Source organism: Pempheris klunzingeri, chromosome 21 (genome assembly GCF_042242105.1).
Source record: "Pempheris klunzingeri isolate RE-2024b chromosome 21, fPemKlu1.hap1, whole genome shotgun sequence".
Lineage (NCBI taxonomy): Eukaryota > Metazoa > Chordata > Actinopteri > Acropomatiformes > Pempheridae > Pempheris > Pempheris klunzingeri.
In genome coordinates, this window is record NC_092032.1 from 6,311,935 (window position 1) to 6,337,873 (window position 25,939).

Consider the following 25,939-nt stretch of genomic DNA (forward strand, 5'->3'; position numbering starts at 1 on the left):
GACGTAAGCAGCTCCACCCCTGGAGGTTTTAAAGTGAGCCTGTGTAATATACGGTAAAATGATAAAACTTCAGTGACAACAGCACAAATACAGAAGAGCATGTGACGGACTCAGTAATGTCAGTTATAGCGTCAAACTCTCTCTGTTTGCTGAAATGACGAGTGATGAATTCAACTTTTTATTTGTGAGAGAACAATGTTTTATTCCTTCATTCAGAAGTCACATAGTCTCTGTTAATCGTGGCCTGTAGCTGATTAAGAGAACTCAGTCAGGGAGCTCAATGAACACGTCACAGAACAGGGACTGCGGTGTACATCACAGCCGCCGATAATGTATTGCATCAATAGAAGATCACTGCCATCTTGTGGAGGGGAGATGGTTTCACATCACATTTGGTTTTGCAAACAGGTTTCACACAAGCAACCAGGTTTTAGCCTGGTTTCCACTTATAAAACCTGAGCACCACTGAACTGAGCTTGCATTCACTTTATTTCATTTTTGCAGCATTCCATGATTTAATTTCTGTCATTCAATTCATCATCCGGATTCCTTTCTGAAAGTACAGTGTATTTATTCATGTTTCCCGACACAGCAGCTGACTAAATGGGATGCGATCTCAGTGTTGTCTCATATTTAAAGTGAGCCTAACCCTAAGTACCTGACATTTAAGGATGCTGTAGCGCTCCATCTGTCTGCCGTTTAATAGTGGCGCCAGATGCAAAAACATGGAGGAGGCTCACTGGAAACTTTTGCTCATTGCACCTCTTTCAAACAAAATTCATACTGCTCATAAAATTCTCCCAAAATGTTTTTGCCCATGTCTTCTCATCTCAAGTCCAATAGGATTTAAAAAAACATATAGTTATTGCATCATTAGAATGTTTATTTATTCATGACAGCACAGTCCTGACTAAAAATCATCTGTTTACATAGGGGCCCATAGGCAAAAGACATAAACACACTACTAAAAGCAGCCCAAGAGACTGGATGACTAAAAAATGGCTTGACTGATGTCCTTCTCTCTCTCCACTTGCTTTCCTCATCAGAGCACCTTTTTAAAGTCTCAATCACAGTTTTACTGGCAAGTACCTGTTTTATCGTATTTTACTGTTGTACTCTCATCCCTCCCTTCTTTTCCCCTCACTTAACTTGTCACTTTTACAATACACACACGCTCTCCCTCACATTTGTTCGGATAAAATAAAAATCTCTTTCTTGGCTCACGCTCGCTCACTCACTCCCTGCTGTGTATTTGATCGTCCCGTCTTCCTCTGCTCTCTCACCTCTCTGCGTAACCCATGAGCTGCGTCAGCAGTAGATGTGGCAACCGTATCACTGTGGCAAACAACATCATTTGCCACACATCGGGTGCTTTGTCAAATAGCAGCAAGCCGCTGGACTCAACCAGCCCTGTCACACCATCCCCTGCGTTATGCGTGGTCCTATAAAGGCAATTAATCAGGGCCTGTTTGGTTGTTTCGCTGCAGTGTCCTCTTGCACCAACACCACTTGTGGTCTGGGACTCTGGCGTTCAGAAGACTTCAATATCATCCGTGCCTTGGCTAGAGGTCCACAGCATTTTACTCTCATTGTAGGTACCTTTGGTGTACTTCCTAGCGAGCAGAGCTGCTGGGTTACCTTTTGTTGAAGGAACGAACTTGATGTCTCATCCAGCCCGTTGGCGCTGATGAGGAAAGAGCAAACAGACAAAGAGACAGATTAAAACGTTTTCTTCATGTGTACTCCTGCGCCAATTTTTCTGCCAGATTGCATAGCTCAGTTTTAACCTTTGACACTCACAGCGCGGTTCACCTGCTTGTCTTGAGTTACTGGCACTGCTACCAAATGAGGACTGGAAGTTATGGATGGTCTCTTGAAGGATCTGCCTTTCTCGGCCCTGATGACAGACAACAGTCTTTATGGACCAGTTAATGTTTTTAGGCAAAGATGATGCTCTTGCTATACTTTCACGTTTCATGTTCCTCTAGTATCCACTCTCGGTTGTTCCTTTTAGCAATTTCCATCCTTATTCAAAGTAATTCTATTTATCTCTGCTGGCTCTTAATGTTAACAGTTTATTATGACTATTATGCTGTGGAAAGAGAACCCTGGAGATACAAAACTGGAAGCAAAGTTTCCTTGGAGATGTATTATATATGTTCAACCTAACAGACCTTTCCAGCATTGAGCTCAGATATGGCAGCCAAGATCTGTTGTCTGGGTCCGTCCGTTTTAATGCCCAGCTCCTTCAGGTCTCCATCTGTTAGAGTAAGAAAGGCCTCCATGTCCACCTAGAGGAAGAGTATCAAAATAAAGGAAAAACACATTTCATATTTGAAGGAAAATGCTTCAGAATTCCCCTTTGATGTTAAAGACAGAATACCTCCTGTTCCTCAAATATGGGCTGGTATTTCTCAAGGGACAGTTTCTTCAATATACTGGACAGTTCATCTGAAAAAGACAAAATCATCATACAGTATCATCTACAGAAAAGTGATACAACTCATGGAGTGTTCACAAGTAGCACATCTATGATAATAAATAATGTATTTTCATCAACGCTGAATAAATGAGGCATTAATACTATCGCCATGGCAAAACAGTGCAGCATACAGAACAGTAATTTCTCTTGATGCTAAAATCACCTTCATCTGTTATTGTTCCACTGCTGGAGCCACCACTGCTCTTGGAGCGAGGATGGGAGGAGGCTGAGGACAGAGAGTCTCCTGGCCCAGTAGGAGGTTTGGGTGTTGGGGAGGGAGACGGAGTCAGAGTGGGAGATGTGCTCTTGGAGGTAGAGGAATTCCCTGACTGAGGTCGCTTCTTCAGCTCCATCTTCTACAAAAGGAACAAGACAGGACAGTAGCACCAGCTCTGACATGATAGGACGCACTGTTTCACACGGTTACCAAAGTAACGACAAAACACGGACCCTTCTCGAGTGGATGTCGGGAGCGACCATGCTGGGGTGGGCGTGGATATCAGGAAGGCTAACATCAGGCAGGCTAATATCAGGCAGCGGCAGGCCAGGTGCTGAGGGTGGCAGTGAGGGCTGGCCCTGCGACTGGCTGTGCTGTTTCTCTGGAGCCTGAGCTTTCACATCTATCAGGCCTGCTGCTCTCTTCCTTTGGGCTGCTATCTGGGAGAGAACACTGTCTGCACTGCCCCCTGGTGGAAGGAAAAGGTAAGAGTGCGTAACCTGATTGCTGATGTTCTATTGTGTCCGAGTTTGTTCGGATACATTTGTGTTTGCGCAAACCTGAACGGTTGTGAGAGTCTCGGTTGATCCCTGCTACTCCATTGGAGCCTCCTGAGGAATGGGGCGAGTGGTAGTGACCAGAGTTTGAAGGGGAGGAGGAGGAGGGTCCCTTGGGGATGCTGGGAAACTTAATGGACCTGCTAACTACACGACTGATAGACGTCTGCAAAGGAGGGAGAAAGAGAAAATAGTTGCGTGAATGCTGACAAAGATACAGACGGGTTTTAGCATCACCATCCACAAACACTCACTATATCTGAGTTCCCACTGCTGTTCAGCTTCCTCTGGGGGGGCATGGCAGGCCGAGGCGCTTCGCTCTTTCCCTCCCTGAGGAGGCGCGAACGATCCGAGTTCCACGGTTCAAAGTTGGACGGAGGCAGGAAGGGAGGGATCACCGCTTTTAGCTTGTCATTGGGCAGCCGAGTCAGAGGCGCACCACTTCTGAGCTAGAGATGGAAAACATAGTTACATAACTAGTACTCTTAATAATAGCCAGAAACCTTATTGATACAGACATCCTATAAGGTTATTCATTCTGATCACAGCACTGCCTGCTTGAGAAAACGTGCGACAAAACATAGTTCATATCAAATCAAACACTCCTACCATAGTGGTTATCAGAAAGTCCTCCTTTTCTGAGGATGTCCTGCAAAGACCTGAAAAGGAATAGCTACACATTATGTCCACCGTGTATTATAACATACAACCTCCTTGTGACATCATTCTGAATTCAGCATGCATGTATGAAAAATCAGTCCCACTCGGTGGACTAGTGTCTGAACAATACTGCCAATAACTCTTTGGGTGAGCAGTAGTCTCCTGTTCACAAGAGAAGTTCATTTCTCCACATCCGTCACTCTGTCTGTCTGTCTGTGTGCCAGCTGGTTATGAGTGTGTTTGTGGGGAAAAGCACTTCTCTTGTGAACAGCCAGGCTACTGCTCACCCATGAAATATCCATGGATGTATAAAGACAATTGCGGCACTTCTGTGGCACAAACGATAGTTAAAAAAAGAAGATTTCCGAGAGGGAAGAAGACAGTAATTGCTGGGGACATGGAACAGAAGCACAATAACACTGGCTAAATAGATCATTTGGGTCAGTCACAAAACGTTTCAAATATACTATATGAAACTCTGATCTAAACCTACAGAATGATATAAAAACCTAAAAACTCTAAAGTATCCACCCTTAAAGCTAGACTGCTGATATGTTACAGACTGATGGCTTAATGTCATCGCTGTGTCTCACCACTGTCTTTGCTCTTGACTGCCCAGGCGGTGCTGATGTCGTTCCCTCCCAGGACAGGAGTTGGCGCCAGAGCCCCATTGGACACGGCGGCAGGCTTCCTGTCTGCCTTCATTGTGGCATCCAACGACGTCTCAGCATCGTCTGGAAATGGAGCCAGGCGGTTGGACGAAAGGCCGTGCCTCAGGGTGTGAGTCAGCTTAAGCCGTCGGAACCGATTTGACATCCGACTCCACCAGGACTGGAAGGGGGTGTCAGTTATGGATTTTTTTTCCTTAAAATACTTTTATCATTCAAAATGTATTTGATCAGTAACACATGACGTGGATTGTTATTCATATCTACAGCATGATGTAAGACACTGTTAAACAGACAGGACCTCACTTCTCCTTTACCTTGAGGCCTCCCTTGTCGTCGGGCGGCACAGGGACGTTGTTGAGGGACTGTCGGCTTTTGGAGCGGGTCAGTAAGGCTCTGCCACGGTGTTTCGACTTATCTTTGTCGACCTGCATGCACACCGATGCTAACAGACGCACCAACTCAGTGTCTGAGAAAATACAAAGTAGACAGAAAAAATATTTTGATTTTTGATTTTGTTAAAGCAAAGAGAGAAGCTGAGATCAGTGTCTCAAAAAAACAACTTATACCAGTAATGATACAATTTGTTGCATTTACTGAAATTATTCTAATTGTTTCAGTTCTATAATCTTACAGTCAATGGAACATCTGAAGGATTTAGATGAGACTAGTTTATGTACCTTCTGCTTGTGAATTACATTTGGGTAATATTACGAAATGACGACTACATCTGCCCTCTATCCAAGGTCAAAGTCTAAGGATGACTCCTTAACTTGATAGGTAAATATAAAACACAGAATTCTTTTCAAGAAGAAGTGCTAGTATTACACATATGGTGGATACCTGAATATATTTCATTAATCTTGCTATCTAGTAACAGTGTATTAGGAACGAATTCAGTCTGAGCACATTTTCCAAAAGGGCTGTTAAAGTGGGGGGGTAATAGGGGGTACCTGGATCATTCAGCAGCATGACCAAATCAAAGGCTGAGTATCCATTCTTAGCTCGAAGGTTGACATCAGCCCCTTGACTCAACAGGTACTTTACAATGTCTTTATTACTGGAGGAAGGAGGGAGGAAGAGGAAACAAAAGGATCAATAATTACATTATCAAATGACTTATTATTTCCTTCAGAGTTCTTGTTTTCCACTTCAGGTTACCGAATCAACCAGCAGCTCCGTCTTACCCGTGATAGGTGGCCTGCATTAAAGCGGTCCACCCGTGGACGCCATCTTGCTTGTCTATGTCGGCATTCTTCTCCACCATCAGCTGCACCACTTCTAACTGACCGCTCACTGCTGCCATCATGAGAGGTGACGCTCCCTCCTGATTGGATGAATTAACCTGAGTAGGATCCTCCTCCAAGATCTCTTTGACTAGCTGGGAATTTCCTGAGCCAACACACACACACACATATATATATATATATATGGATACTTCAACATGCAAATATATGGAGTTTTTACGCAATCACCAACCAAAACACAATCTACTTGTAGTTTTGCTAAATTTAACTCACCCAACTTGAGGGCGCTGAACACATCTGGTCTTCTTCTCTCATCGTCTGTGAAGAAAAGAGTGAGAGTGCTCTGATATACTCTGAAACAACGGTCCCACTTGGCCGCACTCCACATACCTCAGCATCATTTGTTAGTGTGGTGTTATCTAAATGGATGCCAGAATGATTTGGAAAAGTGACGAGTATTAATGCCCCTGTCAGACCTTTTAAAGGGCCGTGCAAGAAAACTGAGGTGAAACCTGAACTACGGGTGAGAACAGCTGTCAAACATCAAAGAGGCTGAGAGCTACCACTGTTGGTTCCACTCTCACATCGGTGTTAAGTGCTTTTCAAGACAGCTTGATCGTGACTGCGACATCACACACGGACGTAGAGATAGGTTGTCATTTCTGTCAACAAGGTAGAGAGAAGTCAACGCACCATGTTAACCTCTAAAAAGGACATAAAACTATGATCTTTGACTAAATGATACTCAAATACCAAAAATTCAATTTATTATTTAGTAAGAGGGGGTGGGGGTGGGGGTGGGGGGGTGATGTTGCCGTGCAAGCAGCAAAACATGTCAAAGCCTAAGAGAAAACCAGCAGAAATACACATCAAACTTTACTGGATTCCTTCAAAATCGGTCTCTTTTTGATATTTATTAGCTCTGAAATCTGTGGTTCTCATTTTAATTACCATTACAATCAGTTGTCAAACTATATCTTGTGATCTACATCACACTGCATATACTGTAAAGTGTTTTATTCTTTGATTTATTAAAAGATGTTTTTCTTTCATTATAGTATACTATGTAGGATATTAATGCAACTGCACGATGTTAATAGTTAAATAATGAGCAAACCACTTGTTTCCGTTTTCCCACATTCTGAGTTATTTCACTTACATCGTACAGGCCTCGCACAACGTGCTTTGGCCATGCTGGACCAGAGAGCAAAGCTTACCTGTCAGGGGTCGGACGGTGGTGATGGAGTCCAGATAGGCCTTGACGTCTCTCTGCTTAAGCTGCATTGCAAGTTCAAAGGCCGTCTTGGACAGAACATTGACTCTGTCTGGGTCAGCCCCACGCTCCACAAGCTGCTGAGCAACAGCCACCTTCAGAACACACACAATTTTATTTGTTAGCTCAAAGCACAAACCAGTTATCAGTTTTTCTAACTCCATATAAGCATTTGTGCTGCAACACTATTTTAAACAAAGTCACATGTATCAGATGTAAAACCAGTAGTGGCACATGCTGTAAAGTTCCATACCGAATGACACCCACAATACCCGAAATGTGCTATCTATCCGTCCCGTTTGTCTATTCTACCATCCATCCATCCATCGACCCCACCTTCCCACTGAGGGTGGCCACCATCAAGGGTCCCCAGCCAGTAGTCTTCTGAGAAAAGTTGACATCAGAGCCCCACTCCAGCAGCAAGCGCACCACGGCCTCATGGCCATGCTGAGATGCCACCATCAGCGCTATGATGTCCATAAACTCTCTGCCACCTCCTCCTCCTGGACAGGCTTCCCCGCCTCCAAAACCAGGCGTGCTGTGGACAAAGACGGTCAGAGCCACACACAAGATTTAGGGGCAGCTGTAGTCGAAAGGTGTTCATCGAAGGACAAGTTTTTTTTATTTTTGATGCCTGTCTGAAAAACAGCCTAAACCTGCAGCTGTTGTTATTGTTGCCATTTTGGACGGCCTCTGCAGCAACAGCCAGATGATCGTAGTCATCAACATAGGCCCCGCTCTCCAGGAGCAGCTTGACAACATGAGTGTGTCCCCCACGGGCCGCCATCGTCAGGACACTCGCGCCAAGCCTGTTGCGGCCATTAATCTCTGCCCCGTTCTCCAGCAAGATGTGGGCGACAGTCAGGTGACCAAACCTGGGGGGAGAAATAGAGACACAGAGAATGAGACATAGTACCTATTTTCCCTTAGTTCAAAACAGGTCATCAAACATGTTACAAATGCATTAGGGTACTCTTCTCTAAGCCAGGTCCTACTGTATGGCATGACCTGCTTATGTACTGAATTGTCCATTAAGCACTGTGGTGAAAATTTAGAATATGCTATATTTGTCAAAGTTTCATGTCACTTATAATATTTTGATCAAATCAACATCAATAAACCCTTTGTTGAAGTCATGAAGCTGAGAAGTAGGACTGCATCATTCAAAATAAACAGGGATAATACATACATGTTGCTCAACCAAACTACTTGCAATAATGATGCAATTTATGAACAAATGTTAACTTTTACAGAGACATGCAAAATAAAATATTTTTATAGTCCTACAATGACCAATAACAGCAAAAGCCACTATATTATGGTAGAGGAGGTTCACAGTGAAAACAAATGAGTGTCTATTTGCCAAACTAATGACTGACTTCTGACAATTCCTATAATATATTATGAGGTACCTACAGGGAAAACGTCTGAATTTTTGAATGGGGTTTGGCGTGTTTCCCTCACAAGTTAAAATGCAATGCAAAGAGCTCCAGCCTGCAGCCCCACCTCGCAGCCTGCATCAGCGGGGTCCAGCCGTAGTTGTTGCGGCTGTCCACCGAGGCCCCCTTTCGTAGCAAAAACCGGACCAGGTTCTCATGGCCGCTGGCCGAGGCGAACTGCAGGGCGGTGTTCCCCTCCTCGTCCGTGCAGTCCACCGGTACCAGAGACAACATGTCCGCGGTGTTGCACTCCGACCCCGCTTCGGACCGCAGCCTGCTCTGCCGCCCGGACTCTTTCGGGGCTCCTGGCTCCAGGATCCCCCGGGCGGTTTCATAGTCCCCCTCGTCGCAGGCGCGGAAAAGTAACAGCGAATTTGCAGGAACACCGAAATTCATTTTATTCATATAAAGCGTTGACTTACTCCCTCTCCATTCAGCTAAAGTCTGATCGACGATGACGGGCTACAACTTTTCCTCTGTCAGTCCGGCGGCCTGTGTTTGGAAATCATGACGCACAGTGAAATGAAGTTTAGGCTACAAGTTAAGGACCTCAGTCTTCTCCTCACTCACTACACCCCGGGAAGCATATTTCACAGTCACCACACTTTGCTTATATCTTCACGGGTTTCGCCAAAACAACTTTCTGGCAGCCGGCCGGCACAGCCCCGGTTCCGTTACTTGTTAAGCAGTCTGACCAGCGTCAACAACTCTACAACACACACACACACAACTTCCGCTTTCTCCCCTTCTGTCCATGCAATAAATTATCATGATAAGATACATGGATAGAATACAGTTGAACTACAATCTCTGCTTTCTTCATTGACATCTAAATCAATGTGTCAACTCTGACATTAAAAACTCATGTTTATATTTGTTAGTATCTGGCATATATAAAAATTTCTGAATATTTGAACGTCAATGTCATCTATGTTTGATTAATTTGAAATGATTTTTAGTGCAATCGATGCTTGTGATATTTTCTCACAAATCTTCACAAATCATTATAAAGATAGCTATTTTCTTTCTTTCTTTCTTTCTCTCCTTGGAAATGTTTTAGCATGGTATAATTATAGGTATCTTTATTCGTGATTCACACATAGTTATCAAATGATATGAACTTCCTTATCGTGTTATGTATTCTATTACACTGTTAACCATGAATGTGCTTAATTCATGGTAATACTCTTGTCATAACTTTATTTTGAAGGGTCTTTAGGTAGTAGTCTCAGTATTATTTTTATGGACAATAGTGGGAAAGACAGTTGTGGAGAGTTAAGCTCTACTGGCCTCCACTGGTCACAGTCACATCCTACAGTATAGAGACGGTCGGCTGTGGCCGCTAGATGCCGCTGTTGAATAGGAGTTGGTCTAAAATACTAAAGAAGAAGAAGAAGCAGGCACCCGGATGAACGGTACATAACCAGGAAACGAGCCTCTCTTCGGCCTTTTCTCTGAAGAGTTAACCACGTTGGTTGCTCCTGTTCCTGGCTCACCGCTGTTCGCTTGAATTTCTTCCGAATACGTCGGTCAGGAATAATTAAAATGGTATGTGATATGTAGATGTAACTATTACTATTTTGTGTGCAGCTTACCTTTTAATAATTTCGTAATTACAAGGCTTAGCTTGCGCATTGAAATTCCACGAAGTCAGTTGGCTAGCGCTGCTAGCTTGTGTCGCTAGAAGACCCGCCACAAAACACTCTCAAACTGGCCTCTTTATTACTAACCTGCGTATTGACAGTAATAAACCCGTCCGCACAGGAGACGACACATTTCCAGAGTCTTTAAATCACACTTAATAATTCGGCATACATAAAAGTGCACAAGTAGCGATCACTCGTATTTTAAACGTTTCCCTTCTTATAACCGTAAGTGATTATGGTATCAGTGAAGGCGCCATCATTTCTCAGTGTCCTGTTGTGCGGGACAAAGTTGCTTCTGAGTTCAGGTCATGTACATTTCTTTTTCTAAATATCTTTAAAACGAGCATCGGGACAATGGAGATCATTCGTCATCTGGTTTATACGCGGTTTATATGGTTAACGACACTTTGACAAGTTAAGAGGGGAACTTGACGTAGGCATTTGTTCAGTTAAAACGTGTTCAGTGTTTACTGAACTAAAACATTTGTCATTATCTCGTTTATTTCAGTTTTAGGCGTTCCACGTGCTATTTAGCTGATGCTGCGTTTAGGTGCTCTGCGTAAATCTCGACAGTGTTTTCAGGTCAAACGATTACAAGGAATTATTCAATAAATGTCCTGAATATTCTAAAGAAGTTCAACAATAGGCAACATAAATTTCTTTAACTTCTAATTATTCAGGGTTTATCTCTAAAGAATATCCAAGTGACTGTCTAAAACGTACGGATCTTGAGATGTAAAGGGAGATGGTGCTGTTATCAAATATATTTGTAGTTCTGTGGAACATACTCACCCCCCCCCCCCCCCAGTGCATCTGTCCATGCAAACTTGTGTTATAATCCCATGTTACTTAAAATTCTGTGAAGTTTATGTCCGTGTTTTGACAACTCTGGTTTCCACACATGCAGGCTTTTAAGGACACCGGCAAGGCACCTGTTGAACCAGAGGTCGCCATCCACCGCATCCGCATCACCCTCACCAGCCGCAATGTCAAGTCTCTGGAGAAGGGTAAGGAAGCTCAAAATAATCCATGTTGAAAATTCAACAGACCTGAGCTATGAGGATAAAATCAATGCCTGATTCACCTTGACGACTGTATACGCTATTCTGAGCCAAGGCTTTTAAAGTGTCCTGAAGTGATTGCTGTTCACTTGTGTTTTCTAAAGTTTTCTTTTTTTTTTTTTAATAATCCTCAGTCTGCGCAGACTTGATCCGTGGCGCTAAGGAGAAGAGCCTGAAGGTGAAGGGACCTGTCCGCATGCCAACCAAGGTACAGACTTACATGAGCAGGGATTTTCTGTCACTGCATGAATATATGATGTGGATTTGGTTCTTTAATGTGTCATCACTATGGCAAAGTAATGGCACAAATTTAATGAGAATAGACAGGACATTGTGGATTGCCTTTTAATTTGGTCAGGCTAAAATCTGATTTCTCTGCCCCCCCTGCAGACTCTGCGTATCACCACCAGAAAAACTCCCTGTGGTGAAGGATCCAAAACCTGGGATCGCTTCCAGATGAGGATCCACAAGCGCCTGATTGACCTTCACAGCCCATCTGAAATCGTCAAGCAGATCACCTCCATCAGCATTGAACCAGGTGTAGAGGTTGAAGTCACCATTGCAGATGCGTAAATAATACAAATGATTCAATAAAGAAATGAATCAGGAAACTTGTGTGGTGTTTTTGGGTGGACACTGTGATGCAAACAACATTTGTACAATGGGAGAGAAGCTAAAGTGCCCCAGTGACAGTGTGCTGGTGAGTTCTACACATTTACCATCATCCAGTAAACTTGAGAATAACTTCTATTCAAAAGGGACCAGAGAAAAGCATCCTGCTTGGCTGGAATTTGAATTTAATTTATTTCTCTGGGCACTAATTGCATGAGGGGTGGTGTGCTTGTGCATATTGTACTTTTTTTTTTTAGTACAGTATTAATTACAGTAAAACTTCATATTCTATTTACCTCACATAGAGAGAAAATAAATGGATTTCTCATTTGCAGTATCTTCAGTTTGATCCTAATGGAGAAAACAAATGTTTTCATGGTAATTACACAAATGGGGTCAGAAAAGTCCACTGCTTACTGGCAAACAGTCTTCCTCCATTTTGAAGTTTACTTTGGAAAGCATTCTTCCATACTGAGGAAGAATCTAAATGTGGGCATAAAATGACAAACTCATACAGAAGAGCATCTCTACCTTGTTTTTATAAAACAAGTTTAAAATAAAATGACATTCTCCCCTGCAAACTTTTTTGTTGCCCAGCAAGAAAAGACAAGTATGTCCCACACAGAGATGCTTAACAAACTTACAATATGAGACATTGCAGACCACTGTGGCCTCAAATGACAATTACAGTATAATAGTGAATAGTGACAAAGTTCGCATCAGGAAATAGACTCAGTAATGTGGGTTACACAACCACAGCTAGCTAAAGTTTGGTAACATAAGCTAAGTTGACCACTCTAAACTACTGGTTATTGATGAGACCAAGTAAAGCTGTCGTAGCAAACACATGGAGTTGAGCGACATTGTGTTTTATTGCCTATGAATTCAACTTTTCATTCCCCCGAGGATGAAGATTTGTTCCAAAAATGTTACATGTGGTCAAGATGTCAGATTCAAACCAGTGGGACAAAAGATACTTGAGGGAGTCCAGATCCTTTTTTATCATAAGACTATATCACATACTGATTAAAAATGTTATTTCATAGTGGATTTACACACTATACTTTTGAAAATAATTTGCCCTGTGGACAGGGAGCAGCATTCCTTGATGAATCTTTGCCTCAGATGGCTCTTGTATGACTAGTCCTTTTAGAGATATAGAGATATACAGATGTTACCTTTAAACTCTAGTAAAGCTGGTCCACAGCTGTCTAAGCTGGCTGGTCATTCCTGGTGATTTGCTTGACTTCACACCTGCTCTCAATTAAAACTGATAACAAACTCCTGCTTGGTTTTCAGTGGAAGAACATGAGCAGACCTGGGTGTAGGTGAAATAAGTCACTTGTAAGGCCAAAATTTCTTGTGAATCATCTTCCGAAGCGTTGGAGGTGGTTAAAACTTCCTTTGTGAATTAGCACCAGTAAACAGGTTTTGGAGCTGCCGTGTCTCAATATGAGTACAGTTACTGATTTTTCCCCTGAAGAAGGCGGCTGTATGCAGCCAGTTGACATGGACTTGACTGGTAATGCTCCTCCTGTAAGCACTTCATCCCAGCAGGTAATGCTTTTTTCCCCCCTTTTATGGTTTCATTAAAACAATAATACAGTTTAGATTCTTCCATTAGTGAGCTCAGGCCAGGTCTATTGTATGAGCATTCTTAATCGTGCTGATCTGTCCAGATGTCCTTAGCCATGACGTTAATGTTGAAATAAATCCTAAAACTCAGCTCCTCAGAGGTTTTATTTTTCTGTCTGTAGAGTGAAATGGCAGTCGGTGCTGAGCAGCAGACCATGAGAGTCTACCTCAGAGTCAGGCCCTTCTCTAGAGAGGAACTCTCTGACAAAGAGGATCAGGTATGGTACCACAGTGAAAGGTGTGATCCACTCCATCTAATGTCATGAATGTAGCCACCAAATCCACAATGCTACACAGAGCCTGTTGTCCTGTCATGAAGGTGAAGTATTACTCTGTAGCCTACTTTTTTTTATTTCTCTAAGTGTTGCAATTCATCTGCATTATGTACCGGACTTCCTCCAAGCTAAGAGTGCAAGTAGGTGTAGGTGCAACACACTTCCATACAGCCTTCATGTCAATGCACTGAACTTTATAATTATATTCCAGGCTGAGGCTGACTTAAACATTTTACTTTTTTACTTACCATTACAGTAATGTGAAAGTGGGACCTGCTCCAGTGAGATGCTAACTCACTAATATGTTCGCTAACCCTGACATCTTACGGCACTATGATGAAGAGGGACAGCTAAATCTACGATTAAATTTCTATTCATTCTGTTGTATGCGCACATCATGTACCACTTTTCTATGCAGTATAGCAATGATGCAGCTGAAATCAAAGTCATAAAGACTGACTGACGTTTTTGGAAATATGCCTCATGGTGTACAGCCTCTAGAGGTGTATGAGTCAACTTTTCCCCCCACAGTCTAGTGTTAAACATTGTTAATATCAAATTGGCACTCGAGAATCATGACGGTATCAAAATGGGATTAGAGGGTATTGTCCGAGCCCTTCTGAATATGACCAAACATACCTTTATGACCCATGGAGCACACACAAGCCATTTTGTTGTAAGTATTTGATCCTTTTTTTCACTATTAATCTCAAAAGGGACAGATCAGATGAAATACTGATATTGGATGCTCTAAACAACCTCCCCTTTGAAAAAAAAAAAAAAAACATTTTGTAACCCCTTCCCAATACGCCATCTGTCAAATAGTCCCATACAGCCTAGACAAAGCTCAGCTTGCTTTTTCTTGTTTTTTTGTTTCCAGAATTGTGTAGTGATTGAAAACAGCCAAACTGTGACACTGAATGCACCAAAGGGTTCTGCCACCATGAAGAGCAGTGAGAAGGGCATTGGCATGTCCCTCCACAAGTTCTCCTTCTCACAGGTCTGCAACTTCAGATTATCTTTTATACTTCGCTGCCTGAATATGTGTTGGAGGTCTTCATACGCATTCTTTTCCACATTAATTTCCAACCGTCCATCTTTCTGTTGGCTTCTAGATTTTTGGACCAGAGATGACACAGTCTGAGCTATTTGAGGAAACCGTCAAAAGCCAAATGTTTGATTTCTTGGATGGAAAGAATGCGCTGATATTCAGCTATGGTGTGACCAATGCTGGGAAAACCTACACAATCCAAGGTGAAAGTGGAAATATTTGAATGAGCACTAATCATTGTCCTTTTGAGGCTCTTTTGCCAGTCTAAGTGTGTTGTGAAATGTTTCAGGAACTCCAAAAGATCCGGGAATACTCCCTCGGGTGCTGGATGCCACTTTTCACTACATTGGAAGACATCAGTATGAGGGCATGGACCTGAAACCGTATCTGAGGAATGATGCACAATATCTAGATCCTGATCAAGTCAAGCAGGAGAGAAGCGCTAAAGCTGCCATTTTCGCTTCACTCAAAGAAGTGAGAGAATTTCATAACTAATGCTTAATTTGCAGGAATGAAACACAGCGACTCTAATGCTCTCTGCACGTCTTGTCATGATATGCATGTTTCTTTGCTCCCACCCAGGAGTGTGATCCCCTTAGAGCCAGTGGTGGTTTGGAGTCCTTGTCCTGTTCCACCACCGCTCTCTCATCCTCGTCTTTGTCCTACAATCAAACCGGTACTAGTTCTACACACTGAACATATATCGTCATGTTATATCAACAACATACAAAAGATCTAAAATTTACCAGTGCAAGGTGTCACTGCAGGATTTCAGGCAATAAAAATGACAAACGATCCCGGTTCTTCCTCTCTGTGTGTGTGCTTCACTCTTTGTCCTGTCTATATTGTTCTTCTTAAGTGTTGGCAAGCAACCCAACAGAAGCGGACAGCAGCCAGTTTGCCTTATGGGTGGCTTTCTTTGAAATCTACAACGAGTGCGTGTATGATCTGCTCCAACCCTCCCTGTGCTCCAAGTCCAAGAAACGTGCTGCTCTCAGAGTGTGTGACGATGGTGCTGGAAATGCTTATGTTAAAGGTGTGGGCATGTCTTTTTTTATCACGTGTTCATATGTTGGAAGAAGGGTACCAGTAATAGTCTTTATGTTATGCAAACCTTAATATTGAACACGTGCGTTTTTTAAAATTTATTTCAGATCTCAAGTGGATTAACATCCACGCCCTGGGCGAAGCCTGCAAACTACTACAGTTTGGAAACAAGAACAGAAGTGCTGCAGCCACAAAGATGAATCAGTCATCTAGCAGAAGGCAAACTATTCATGTCAGCATAACTTTTCTTGATGTCATTTTTCTGCTTTCCAAACTCTTACCCACTTTCCCTACAGCCACAGCATATTCACCATGAAGTTACTGAAGATCGATGGCAGCACAGTCAAAAGGACCTCGGAGTAAGTGTCTCACTCTTGCATCGTGAACATTAAATGTTTTTGTGTTTGTAAAATTTGGCAGTGAAACTATAAGACTGATTTCATCTGACATTAACTCCTTTGTTAATGTTTTTTGCATACAGGAAGTACAACTCCTTGTTTAAAGGTCCATTTGTGAAAGTATAAAATAATCACATATGTGATAACTGAAGCATGTTTCTATGAGAAATATAGAACAGAAAAAGAACATCATGAATTATACGAGATGGATATATCTATTTAGATTAAAGCAAGACCATTGAAACTGTTTGAAATTGGATAAATATAAAGATAAGTCATGTGATGAAGATTCTGATTTGTCAGCCGTATTACCACTTTTTGTGTTTCTCAGGTTTTCTCTGTGTGACCTGGCCGGCTCAGAACGATGCAACAAAACCAAGACGTTTGGAGAGAGGCTGAAGGAGGCGGGGAACATAAACAACTCCCTGCTCATCCTGGGCAAGTGCATCACTGCCCTTCGCAACAATCAGTCCGACCGGTACAGTTGGCTATAAATCTGTCAAACGTGTTGCCATCAGCTGTTGGTGTGAAACGTTTACGTGAAGCAAGGCAGCGATGAGCCTTGATGAGTTGGATGCTCTCGCATTGTTAAAGTCCTCTTTGTCTCCCGTGTTTGTCAGGATGAAGGGCAGCTACATTCCTTTCAGAGAGAGCAAGCTCACCAAGCTCTTCCAGGCTGTTTTCTGTGGCAAAGGAAGAGCGTCAATGATTGTCAACATTAACCAGTGTGCTTCCACCTATGACGAGACGCTCCACGTTATGAAATTCTCTGCTGTCGCCAAACAGGTCAGTCTGAGTCCATAATGGTTTGAGACAAAGCAGCATAAAGAGCTGGATCAGAAAGGGTCTTAATAAGCTGTAGTAGATCTCCAACACCACTAATCTTACCTGTGCCGTCTGTAGGTGGTGCAGGTCATCCCAGACAAGCCTCTGGAATCTCTGGCTCCTTGTTTGGTTGGCCGCGATGGCAAGCCTCTGGTGAGGAATGGGGTGATTGACAGCCAGGCCCTGGAGAGCTACCTGTCCGAGGACGAGCTGCTCGATGAGGAAGACGAGGCTGACATGTCTTTGCTGCCACAGAATGTACAACTGCTACTCCATCTCCCATTTAAACATTGTTTCCTAAATGTATCAGAGATGCAGTATGTCGGACGTTGTATTCGTAGTATCAGAATCAGATACTCAGGAACCATGTATTTTAATTGGGGTTGTCAAAAGAAGAGTTCATACCCCAAGTGCTATCACAAGTTTTTATTTTTTTTATTTTTTGCCAATCTTGCAGCAGGTTTTGGGGTGACAAGGCTGTTTGTTCAGACTGAAATATCTCAACACTTCTCTATTTCATAACCAAAAGTTTGCACACATGTTCATGGTGCCCAGAGGATGCATCCTAACGACTTTTCCTCCTTTAGTTAAATGTCTCAACAACTACTAAATTAATTTAATTCTCATTCATGTTGCCCTCAGGATGAACTGTGATAACTTCAATGATCCCTTAGCTTTTCATCTAGCACAACCATCAGGTTGACCCATACCAGCACCTCTGAGCAATTACCTGTAATACTCACATTCCCATCAGCCTCCACCAAGTAACAAACATTACCAAGCCAATATACTAAGATTATACAGTGAACATGATTAACATTGCGTTCTAAAGAGGTTAACATTGTCATGGTTAACATGTGGACATTAGCATTTAGCACTGCTATGCCTAAATGAAGCCCCTCAGAGCCTCTAACATGGCTGCACAGTCCTACATTTATTTAACTTTATTCAGTTATAAGATGTAGTGTTTTTTTCCTTGTCAAATACAGTAGGCGGGGGAATATTTGACCTTCACTCATTACAAGATGCACTGTGGATTATCTCCAGTAAATGTTTTAAACTCTCCTAGGAGCTTGTGAATGTGATTGAGAGCCTCCGAACAAAACTCCTGGCTGAGCGAAGAAAAAACCTGGTTCAGGAAATGGATATTCGCAAGGAAATGGGAGATGCCATGTTACAGCAGCTCATGGAGAGTGAAGAACTCCGCACGTATGTTGTTTCTATTTCATTTGCGAGAGAAGCCTAGTGATGCAGATCTCTGGTGCCTACAGCTCTTTATTTTTGTGATTTGTTGCCACTGGTGGCATAAATTATCATAAATTGATACTTTAATACACACTCTGTGAATAAGGTTTGCTTCGAATGTTTAGTCGGCAGATAGAAGAGCTGAAGGAGAGCTATCAAGAGAAACTGGAGAACACGTTCGAGATGTATAAGGATGCCATCAAAGAGCATGCCTACCAGAGCGCTATGAACAATCTGGAAGATGACTATGTACCTTTTGATGAGTTCATTGCTGAGCAGCAGAAAGTGGAGGTATGTCATTTAATCAGCTAATCAAGTGAGAAAAGGGGAAAAAATCCCAAGCTTATTATGTTAACCTCTACTCCAAGCTCAGACCAAAGACAGGGTTTGTTACAAATGTAATGCACCGTTAAAATCCCCATAACTTTAATCGGTTCTTAAATTGCAACTGGTTAAACTGGCGGAGTAATCTGGTATTGTCCTCCGATATGTCTCAATTAAAACTTCATCATCACCTTTGCTGCATGTCATCCCCTCTCTCTCTCTCTCTTCTCTGTATTTCCTCTTTATCTCATTGCCACGTATCAAAGTATAAAAATGCCCCAAAAAATTCTTCTATAGGCCCTCAGATGTAAAGTGTCAGAGTTGGAGACCTCATCATCTGGTATCGGAGGAGCCTGTGTGGCTCCAACAGTGGACCAGTCGTGCCAGACTCCGCCATCTAAAGCAACCGAAGCAGCAGGTGAGAACACTGTCCATTCACAGACATAGCCCAACACCTTCCTCGTTCAGGAAATGACCTCTGAATTTACACTTTGTTTTGAATATAGTATGTTGTCACGTCCATCTTGTTTTGTCAAAGCGAATTCCTTATAACTTGTGATGTAAGGGCAAGAAACTTCACTGAGCTCGTTTCACCCCCCACAGAGGCTGACCGATGTAAATGGCTTTACAAGGAAAAATGTGCCCTGGAGCGGATGTGTGAGGATAAACAACAGGTAACACGGATGAAATGAAGATTATGTCTCTCGATTTAAAATGTTCGCTCAGTCTGGTTTTGTAATCACTTGCTCAGTTTTTCATTTTAACGTTTGGTGCAGTTGATTTTGTCCCTAGAGAAAAGGCTGATGGAGCTTAGCGGAACTCTTCAGAAGATCAGAGATGGCTTCCTGGAGAAATCTGCTGATCTGGAGGCTCTGCAGAGGAAGGCCGATGATCAGGTGAGATGATTCATTTAGTGGAACATCCGAGACTTCACCAGGACGAATGTTATGGTTGCATGTGCTTTGAGCGTTTACATTTTTTTTTTTTTTTTCCCATCAAGACAAAATCTATGGAGGACATCCTACGGCAGAACGTTGAAAAGGACAAGGAGGTTGCATCCCTAAAGGCAGAACTGGCCAAGCTCTCCCAGAAGTCTCCTGTGCAGCCCAAAACCAAGCGAGGCCTGCTTGCCAACATCAAGGAGGTGGTGACTTCTCCACGGAAGGGTACGACTGGCCGAACGCTCAGGAGAACAGTTAAGACTCCACACAACTGAAAAGCCCAAATTTGGATTTTTAACATCTTGCAATGGACAGTTTTAGGGCACCTACAAAACGGAGCAGTGAGTGACTATTTTATCCAGGTGAAGTGTGTTATTAATGATTATTTTTTATGTCTGTGATATGTTTTGTTTTTAATAAAGTTAAATAGATCAAACTTCTAGGCATGAAGTTGTTTCATTCAGTCATTTCCAATTCTAAGCACCACTGGCATGGTGTCCTTTCATGACCACAGAATACACATGGTTTCTTTTCTTGTGGTGTGCTTTTTGCACATAGAAACCTTGTTATACACGCATAAGTACACCGCTATGGAAATGTCACGCCAGGGAATTCATGCCTGAAACACGCCAAACCTTATATCAACCTGGTCAAATGAGGCCATCCATTATCTAGAGCCTGAGGAAGGGGTAAACCACAAAAGAAACCTGATGGGACAAAGAAACCATATACAACTAATTCCATTTAAGTGCACTACTATTAAATTTGCTTATTAGTCCATCTTCACACAAATCCCTTCACTCTTAACCAATGCAGTATGAAGTGTAGCCAGCGTGGTATGCTTGAGGTAACGGAGCACCGCCTCCCCTCGGTCAGTGAAAGGACCACTGTGGTAGAGACAGCCAGCTGCTCTTCTATCCCTCTGGTCTCAGTGATAGTTAATGAGATTAGCTGTTCGTCTTAGCCTGCGTCAGTCCAAAGGGGTCAATCACAGGATTAGCACCTTGCTTAAGAGTTACATCAGTTTATTACACTTTTTTTAAATTATTACTTTGACTTTCATTCTTCTGTTGGACGCTTTCATCCTCCGGAGCATGTTGGTACCTGTTATTCCAGTGTAGTTATTGGAGTGGAGTATTGCAATGCAGCATGCGGCAATGGGACTGAGTCTGTCTCAACCTTCAGCCACTGAATGAAGCATCTTCCAGGGATAGAAGAGGAGAAGGGGCAGCCAGAGAAGTGAGGGGCCGCTGGGCCAAAATCTTGCCTGCTGAGGCAGAGTCTGAGACTCTGGACAAATCATCCTCATGCCACTTGTAAATAACAAAGTGGGCGATGATTCCACACTCGGCACAGACAAGGCTTTGGCTGATGGAAAGGCTCTGGTGGATTCTTTGATTAAGGTAAGCTGCTCCAAGTTTTTATTTATGCCATGACTGTGAAGGACGTAGGACAATATTGTTATATGTATTACAGTGTTCGGTCTGTTGCTGATTTCACAGTTGGATAAGTAGATTCATGTTGCCATCGGATTCATTTCTGAAAATGTTATGTCAGAACACACCTGTGAGCTTGATATAAGTTTCATTTTATATGCATATTTTACATGTACATATTTGCAAAACGTTGAATATGTCTTGCATTAGCAATTATATCATATTCACTATGTCCTTTTGTAACTCTAATGACTCACAGACTTAAACATACACAAGACATCTGAGCATGTTTTTCTGCCTGTGGCTAAAAAAGCACTCTCACTGAAAAGAATTTCTTGGTCCACTGCATCTTTGTGGCTTTTCTAGTGTCTGTGTTAGATAATGCCATGCCTTTTTTTTTTTTTTCCTACACAGTGAGAAAAGTATTTGGTAGTCTACAATCACGTCATCATCATGCTCAGTATTTCATTACTGAATCTTTGCTCTATATGCAGTTGATATATTTATTAGTCCTTGCAGGTTACACTTATACAGAACTGCATTGCTGCTTGCTGCAGATCTATTATAAGAATGATAAGGTTTTGCCATGTAATGTAGCATTTTAATTAGTAGAATTAATTTTGCCATCATAACAGCAGGGTCACGTGTGGAGAACAAGCAAAAAAATGGTACATGAAAGAAAATAATACTAACAATAATACATATCATTTCAGTTCCATTCTATGCCACTGTGCAATGCAACATAAGACACAATGATACCACTGTATCCTCTATTATCATTGATGTGTTCCCTCCTCTCCTCTGTCCACGCTGAGTGCACAAGGTTGTTTTGGCTTATCTAGAAATAGATCAATGATAATCAGATTATTTCTAATATTTTTCATTGAGACCACACCTGCTAATCCTGCAGGGCAAAGCTAATGCCTATTAATAAAGCGCCGTGTTGCCGTATGATTCAGATCATAAAACCAAAACTGTGCCATTTTACAAATCTTCCAGTTGTTGTTTCAAGCAGCTCCAGGTGATGGATGCATGTGCATCATAATTGTTTCATACAACCCAAAAACAAGTGTTTATTTCTTTCATGAAGCACTGATCTTGTCTGATTTGTCTTGTTAACATTATCTTAAAGACATATTTCAAGCTTACAGTATCAATATGTTCACTAGTGCTCTACTGTTATATTATATTTGCTCGATGATATGCACAGCAGGTCATATACTGATTACTGGTACAGATCCTTTCCTCCAAAGCCTGTGCAGCTCCAGGTGTTTGGGTTCGCAGCACATGGCTTCAGGTTCTCTTGTTTTCCCCGAGGCTAGCATATTAATTAGCACAATCAAAGTTTTGCACTTGGACTGGCGACCAGTCCAGGGTGCACCCCGTCTCTCGCGTCCCCGTCATGTCAGCTGGGATTGGCTCCAGCCCCCCCCCCTGAAAATATTTGGTCTTTCTTTTTCCTCATACAGGTGGTGGCATGTTACCAACACTTGGCCTCATGTGCAGGTAGCTGCACAGACAGCTTGCAGCTGCGGGATGAGCTGCGACAAACACGAGAAAAGGCCCAAAAGTTGGCCGCGGCCATCTGTCAACATCTGACCTCACATCTCCGAGACAAGAGCCTGCCTCAGGAGCAGCGGAAGGAGATGGAGCTCCTCTGGGTGGCCTTCTCCTCCAGCCTAGAGCTCCTCCATGTTGACATGTGTAAAGTTTTCAACATAAGTGACATCTTCTCTCTGGCCAACACCAATAGCCTGGTTCAAACTGGCTTACAAGGTAAATTCCTGCCCCACATCTTTTTTTGTATGTGAACTTTGTATTTTAGGAGGTAGATTAACCCAGGGAAGCACATCAGGTCAAGTCAAACTTGACTTTAAATGTGACTTATATGTGTTTTATTAGACGTTTGTTGAAGTGAAGACTGATAGAATTCAGAGGCTCGTGCATTGTGGAGATGCTGCCTCTCTTCAGCACTCTCTCTGCTCTGCTGTGCTCTTTTAAGAGGTGGCCTAAGGGGGAGCACATCACATGTGGCATTTTTACTCCCACTCATCTGAGTGGTGTTGTCAGTAGTTGTGCATTTTTTTATTTATTTTTTATAATATTCAACAACCTATCAGGCAAATTTTCATAAAATCTACCAACCAGGATGATAGTCAAGGGACGTTTGTAGTTTTCAGCGTCAGTGTTCAGGATACTCAATAACAAGAGATATAGTTCATCTATTTGATTCCTTCTGAATACATAAACAGTCTGATTTGCTAATGATCATCTCACATCATAATTGTGCAAATTCAACCAACATTTTATGGATGTAGTGTGTGCTTTTGGAGCATGCATGTAGCTTCTAGTTTCCTAAACAACTGACAACAACAGATCAGGAAATATGGTGACTTACAGTATACATGTTTAGTAGTTGCCAGTTCATTAGATACGCCAAGCTAAAACAATGTAGTCCCATAATAACGCCTCCTTTCATGAAGGTTAGAATGTTCAATTGTTTTTGCTGAAACTGTTTTAGGGAGGTGTAGATTCAAGTGTTCATCTTGGAAGGTGTAATTTGGCGTGGTGTTGAGTTACACAGAGATGTGCTTCTGTTATTCAGCATGCCCTCATTGATATAAATAATCTAAAACAGTCTCAAATGGCAACTAAGTGTATCTCACAGAGGGTCTATATTGTTAATGTGGAAAATCTTTACTGTAATAATTAATCTGTCTAACTGTCAACTAGTCTGCAGCTTCAAGTCATGAGGTTCACGAGGTTTTTTTAGGCCCGACTACTGCAGCAGTTAGACTTTAGCTCATTGTTAAGTTGCTACATCTGGTATGGGTCGATGCTTTGTGGCTGTTTCCCTGCACCATTTACATCTGTGAGGCACAGAAATACACTTGATCTTATTATTACTCAGTGTAGAAATACAATATCACATTATAGCCGTATAAACTATGATATAAAGCAGTAAAAATGAATAATATCGCTCACTGGATCTCTTTAAACATACTCTACTCTGGTGCGGCATAAACAAGCTGAGACCTTTAATAATACAGAGAAAAATGTTTGAGCTATGTTTAGTTTATTCAGTTTTTGCCTATAAATGAAAAAATGAAGTTATCCTCTATTATCATTATGTGTTTGCAACAGTATATGTTACAGTTTTTGACAACATTATCACCTGTTGGACGAAAAGTGAAAGTATTTTACAGACTGAAGTAACCTATTTTCATTTTGGCACTGCAGGAGGGGGTAGTGAGGTGGCAGCTCGGGCACTCAGTCTGCCAGACGTGAACCAAGCCCAGAGCCAAACCCTCCCTGATGGTCTGGAGAGCCAGGAGCGCTGCACCATGGAGCAGGAGATCACTCAAATTGACCACATGATCGATGACATGGAGATGAAAGTCAACGTGATGCGCTGGATGGTGGAGCCCCATGGGCCACAGTACGCAGACCCCCTCAGCAGCACTGACAGCGTCTCCGTGGCTCTATTTTCTGTTCATGAGGAGCAGCCGGTGGAACAGCCTCTATGTCAGCGCAGTCAAATCTTTGTGTTCTTATTGCTGTTTGGTGTAATTTTGGTGGCAGCCACTTTATCTGCCTGTATTGTATTTTTCTCATGAGCAAAACCTTAATACACTCAACTTATTTTTATCTGTAAAACCTCAGCAATGCTCAGTGATGCTGTAAAAAAAATAACAAAAAAAAAAAACCCTTCAGCAAGTACAGTAGTTTTCTCTTTCCAAAAATGGTTGCATTTTGTACTAGCAGCTAAATTATCTACTAGTGCATAAGATAATTTGTCTAATATAACAATAAAATAAATCTGGATGCAAACCAGTTTGCCATTTATTGCAGTGAATCCAAAGCTGCCATATTCTTATAACTATTGTTGAACAAAGTGACCATAAAATACATGGTTGCCGGTTAGAACATGTTTGATAAACTGAAATAATTATTACAATATAGAACAGGTTGTCGTACTTACTCACTCATCTGTAAAAAGATAGAGTTAATATTTTTCCTTTGTTCTATACACTACTTGCTCCTGACTAGTTTGTGATATGTTAAATCAACAATTTCTAATTATGTCCTTGTTGCCATGGAGAAGACATAGGTGCTGATGCTTGGTAGTTGATGCACTGTAATAAGCAGAATATTCACTTCCAATGACTGAGGCTTTTTATTTATTTTTTGATGCACCGTTAGCTCCTGTGTATATAATCTATACTGTAGAAAATGACAATGTATAAGTATGCATTTTAAAAGCATCAACTTTGGTATGACACTGTTTAAACTTGTATTGATTAGCACCTCGGTAAAGCACTGAATCATTGTATGCAAAGCAACAGGAAATGTACAGAATTCAAATGGAATTAAAATACTAGTTCTACCTTTGTTTTTTTTTATTTTCATTTTTTTTTTAATTCTCAGGCCTACACAGTTTGTGTGATACTGTAAAACTGTGGGTCAAACCTTATTACGCCTTAAAAGTAATCACTAATACAGGCAATGAGAAGGTTAAAGGCATGCTGAGCAGCTGGCATTTGTGGCTTGTCGGTACAGTTTCCATCAATCCATCTGCAGGCTGACAACACACTGCAACACATCCACTCCGACTTAACCCCAACCATAACACACACACACACTCATGTAATCCTCTCCATCGCTGTAACCGCAGCCATTACACAACCCCTTAATACACCCACACAAGGTGAGATCATTTAAAGGTTTGAATAATGACAAAATTGGCCACAAAGTCAAAACACTTGAGACACTTGGTTTGTTTTTCATCTAATATGTGAATAATGCAGAATTCTTTACGATGGGAGAACGCAGACTGTTGTTTATATTATTTTATGTTGATCACAAGGAAAATACTGTATTGAATACTCAAGTTACTCTC

General features: G+C 42.0%; 4 protein-coding genes and 1 non-coding gene across 6 annotated transcripts; 4 read left to right on the forward strand and 1 right to left on the reverse strand.

Annotated features, from left to right (window-relative positions):
- Positions 1 to 212: 212 nt before the first annotated feature.
- LOC139221478 (ankyrin repeat and SAM domain-containing protein 6-like) lies at positions 213 to 9,173 on the reverse strand. Of its 2 annotated transcripts, none has more exons than XM_070853404.1 (18): positions 8,611 to 9,173; positions 7,761 to 7,979; positions 7,441 to 7,642; positions 7,049 to 7,199; positions 6,105 to 6,149; positions 5,772 to 5,976; positions 5,538 to 5,644; positions 4,902 to 5,053; positions 4,510 to 4,747; positions 3,866 to 3,915; positions 3,511 to 3,705; positions 3,260 to 3,422; positions 2,933 to 3,168; positions 2,646 to 2,838; positions 2,384 to 2,451; positions 2,175 to 2,291; positions 1,813 to 1,897; positions 213 to 1,684 (listed from the first exon to the last, which is right to left on the reverse strand). In XM_070853404.1, exons 1-18 carry the CDS (start codon positions 8,946 to 8,948, stop codon positions 1,635 to 1,637), a joined length of 2,814 nt encoding a protein of 937 aa, XP_070709505.1. In that variant the 5' UTR covers positions 8,949 to 9,173; the 3' UTR covers positions 213 to 1,634. The 2 variants fall into 2 exon arrangements, with proteins under 2 accessions (XP_070709505.1, XP_070709504.1); XM_070853403.1 differs by having other exon boundaries at positions 1,801 to 1,897.
- A 788-nt stretch (positions 9,174 to 9,961) lies between these two features.
- rps20 (ribosomal protein S20) lies at positions 9,962 to 11,861 on the forward strand. The gene is made up of 4 exons (XM_070852900.1): positions 9,962 to 10,091; positions 11,097 to 11,196; positions 11,385 to 11,458; positions 11,641 to 11,861. The coding sequence occupies exons 1-4, from the start codon at positions 10,089 to 10,091 to the stop codon at positions 11,821 to 11,823; spliced, it is 360 nt and encodes a 119-aa protein (XP_070709001.1). The 5' UTR covers positions 9,962 to 10,088; the 3' UTR covers positions 11,824 to 11,861.
- Positions 11,240 to 11,306, forward strand: LOC139221518 (small nucleolar RNA U54). The gene has a single exon (XR_011585889.1). It is a non-coding gene; the product is annotated as a small nucleolar RNA U54 (small nucleolar RNA).
- A 1,453-nt stretch (positions 11,862 to 13,314) lies between the features above and the next one.
- Positions 13,315 to 19,878, forward strand: LOC139221306 (kinesin-like protein KIF20A). Its single transcript, XM_070853242.1, has 18 exons — positions 13,315 to 13,419; positions 13,620 to 13,715; positions 14,653 to 14,772; positions 14,888 to 15,026; positions 15,113 to 15,297; positions 15,406 to 15,499; positions 15,704 to 15,859; positions 15,978 to 16,089; positions 16,167 to 16,229; positions 16,600 to 16,746; positions 16,889 to 17,054; positions 17,172 to 17,351; positions 18,163 to 18,302; positions 18,464 to 18,629; positions 18,960 to 19,080; positions 19,266 to 19,336; positions 19,439 to 19,558; positions 19,663 to 19,878. Exons 1-18 carry the CDS (start codon positions 13,315 to 13,317, stop codon positions 19,876 to 19,878), a joined length of 2,397 nt encoding a protein of 798 aa, XP_070709343.1.
- Positions 19,879 to 20,910: 1,032 nt separating this feature from the next.
- rgs9bp (regulator of G protein signaling 9 binding protein) lies at positions 20,911 to 24,656 on the forward strand. Its single transcript, XM_070853424.1, has 3 exons — positions 20,911 to 21,006; positions 22,509 to 22,815; positions 24,280 to 24,656. The coding sequence occupies exons 1-3, from the start codon at positions 20,911 to 20,913 to the stop codon at positions 24,654 to 24,656; spliced, it is 780 nt and encodes a 259-aa protein (XP_070709525.1).
- Positions 24,657 to 25,939: the final 1,283 nt, after the last annotated feature.

What these genes read in the sequence shown, in the direction of transcription:
- LOC139221478 (XM_070853403.1), bottom strand. Translation starts at nt 8,948, where the DNA reads ATGAATAAAATGAATTTCGGTGTTCCTGCAAATTCGCTGTTACTTTTC. An exon ending in AGTCAAGAGCAAAGACAGTG is followed by an intron (nt 3,916 to 4,509) that starts GTGAGACACAGC and finishes ATTCCTTTTCAG; the next exon opens with GTCTTTGCAGGACATCCTCA. An exon ending in AGACTCTCACAACCGTTCAG is followed by an intron (nt 3,169 to 3,259) that starts GTTTGCGCAAAC and finishes TCCTTCCACCAG; the next exon opens with GGGGCAGTGCAGACAGTGTT.
- rps20 (XM_070852900.1), top strand. An exon ending in TGTCAAGTCTCTGGAGAAGG is followed by an intron (nt 11,197 to 11,384) that starts GTAAGGAAGCTC and finishes AATAATCCTCAG; the next exon opens with TCTGCGCAGACTTGATCCGT. An exon ending in CTGTCCGCATGCCAACCAAG is followed by an intron (nt 11,459 to 11,640) that starts GTACAGACTTAC and finishes CCCCCCCTGCAG; the next exon opens with ACTCTGCGTATCACCACCAG.
- LOC139221306 (XM_070853242.1), top strand. Translation starts at nt 13,315, where the DNA reads ATGAGTACAGTTACTGATTTTTCCCCTGAAGAAGGCGGCTGTATGCAG. An exon ending in TAAGCACTTCATCCCAGCAG is followed by an intron (nt 13,420 to 13,619) that starts GTAATGCTTTTT and finishes TTCTGTCTGTAG; the next exon opens with AGTGAAATGGCAGTCGGTGC. An exon ending in TTTTCGCTTCACTCAAAGAA is followed by an intron (nt 15,298 to 15,405) that starts GTGAGAGAATTT and finishes GCTCCCACCCAG; the next exon opens with GAGTGTGATCCCCTTAGAGC.
- rgs9bp (XM_070853424.1), top strand. Translation starts at nt 20,911, where the DNA reads ATGCCACTTGTAAATAACAAAGTGGGCGATGATTCCACACTCGGCACA. An exon ending in TGGTGGATTCTTTGATTAAG is followed by an intron (nt 21,007 to 22,508) that starts GTAAGCTGCTCC and finishes TTCCTCATACAG; the next exon opens with GTGGTGGCATGTTACCAACA. An exon ending in GGTTCAAACTGGCTTACAAG is followed by an intron (nt 22,816 to 24,279) that starts GTAAATTCCTGC and finishes TTGGCACTGCAG; the next exon opens with GAGGGGGTAGTGAGGTGGCA.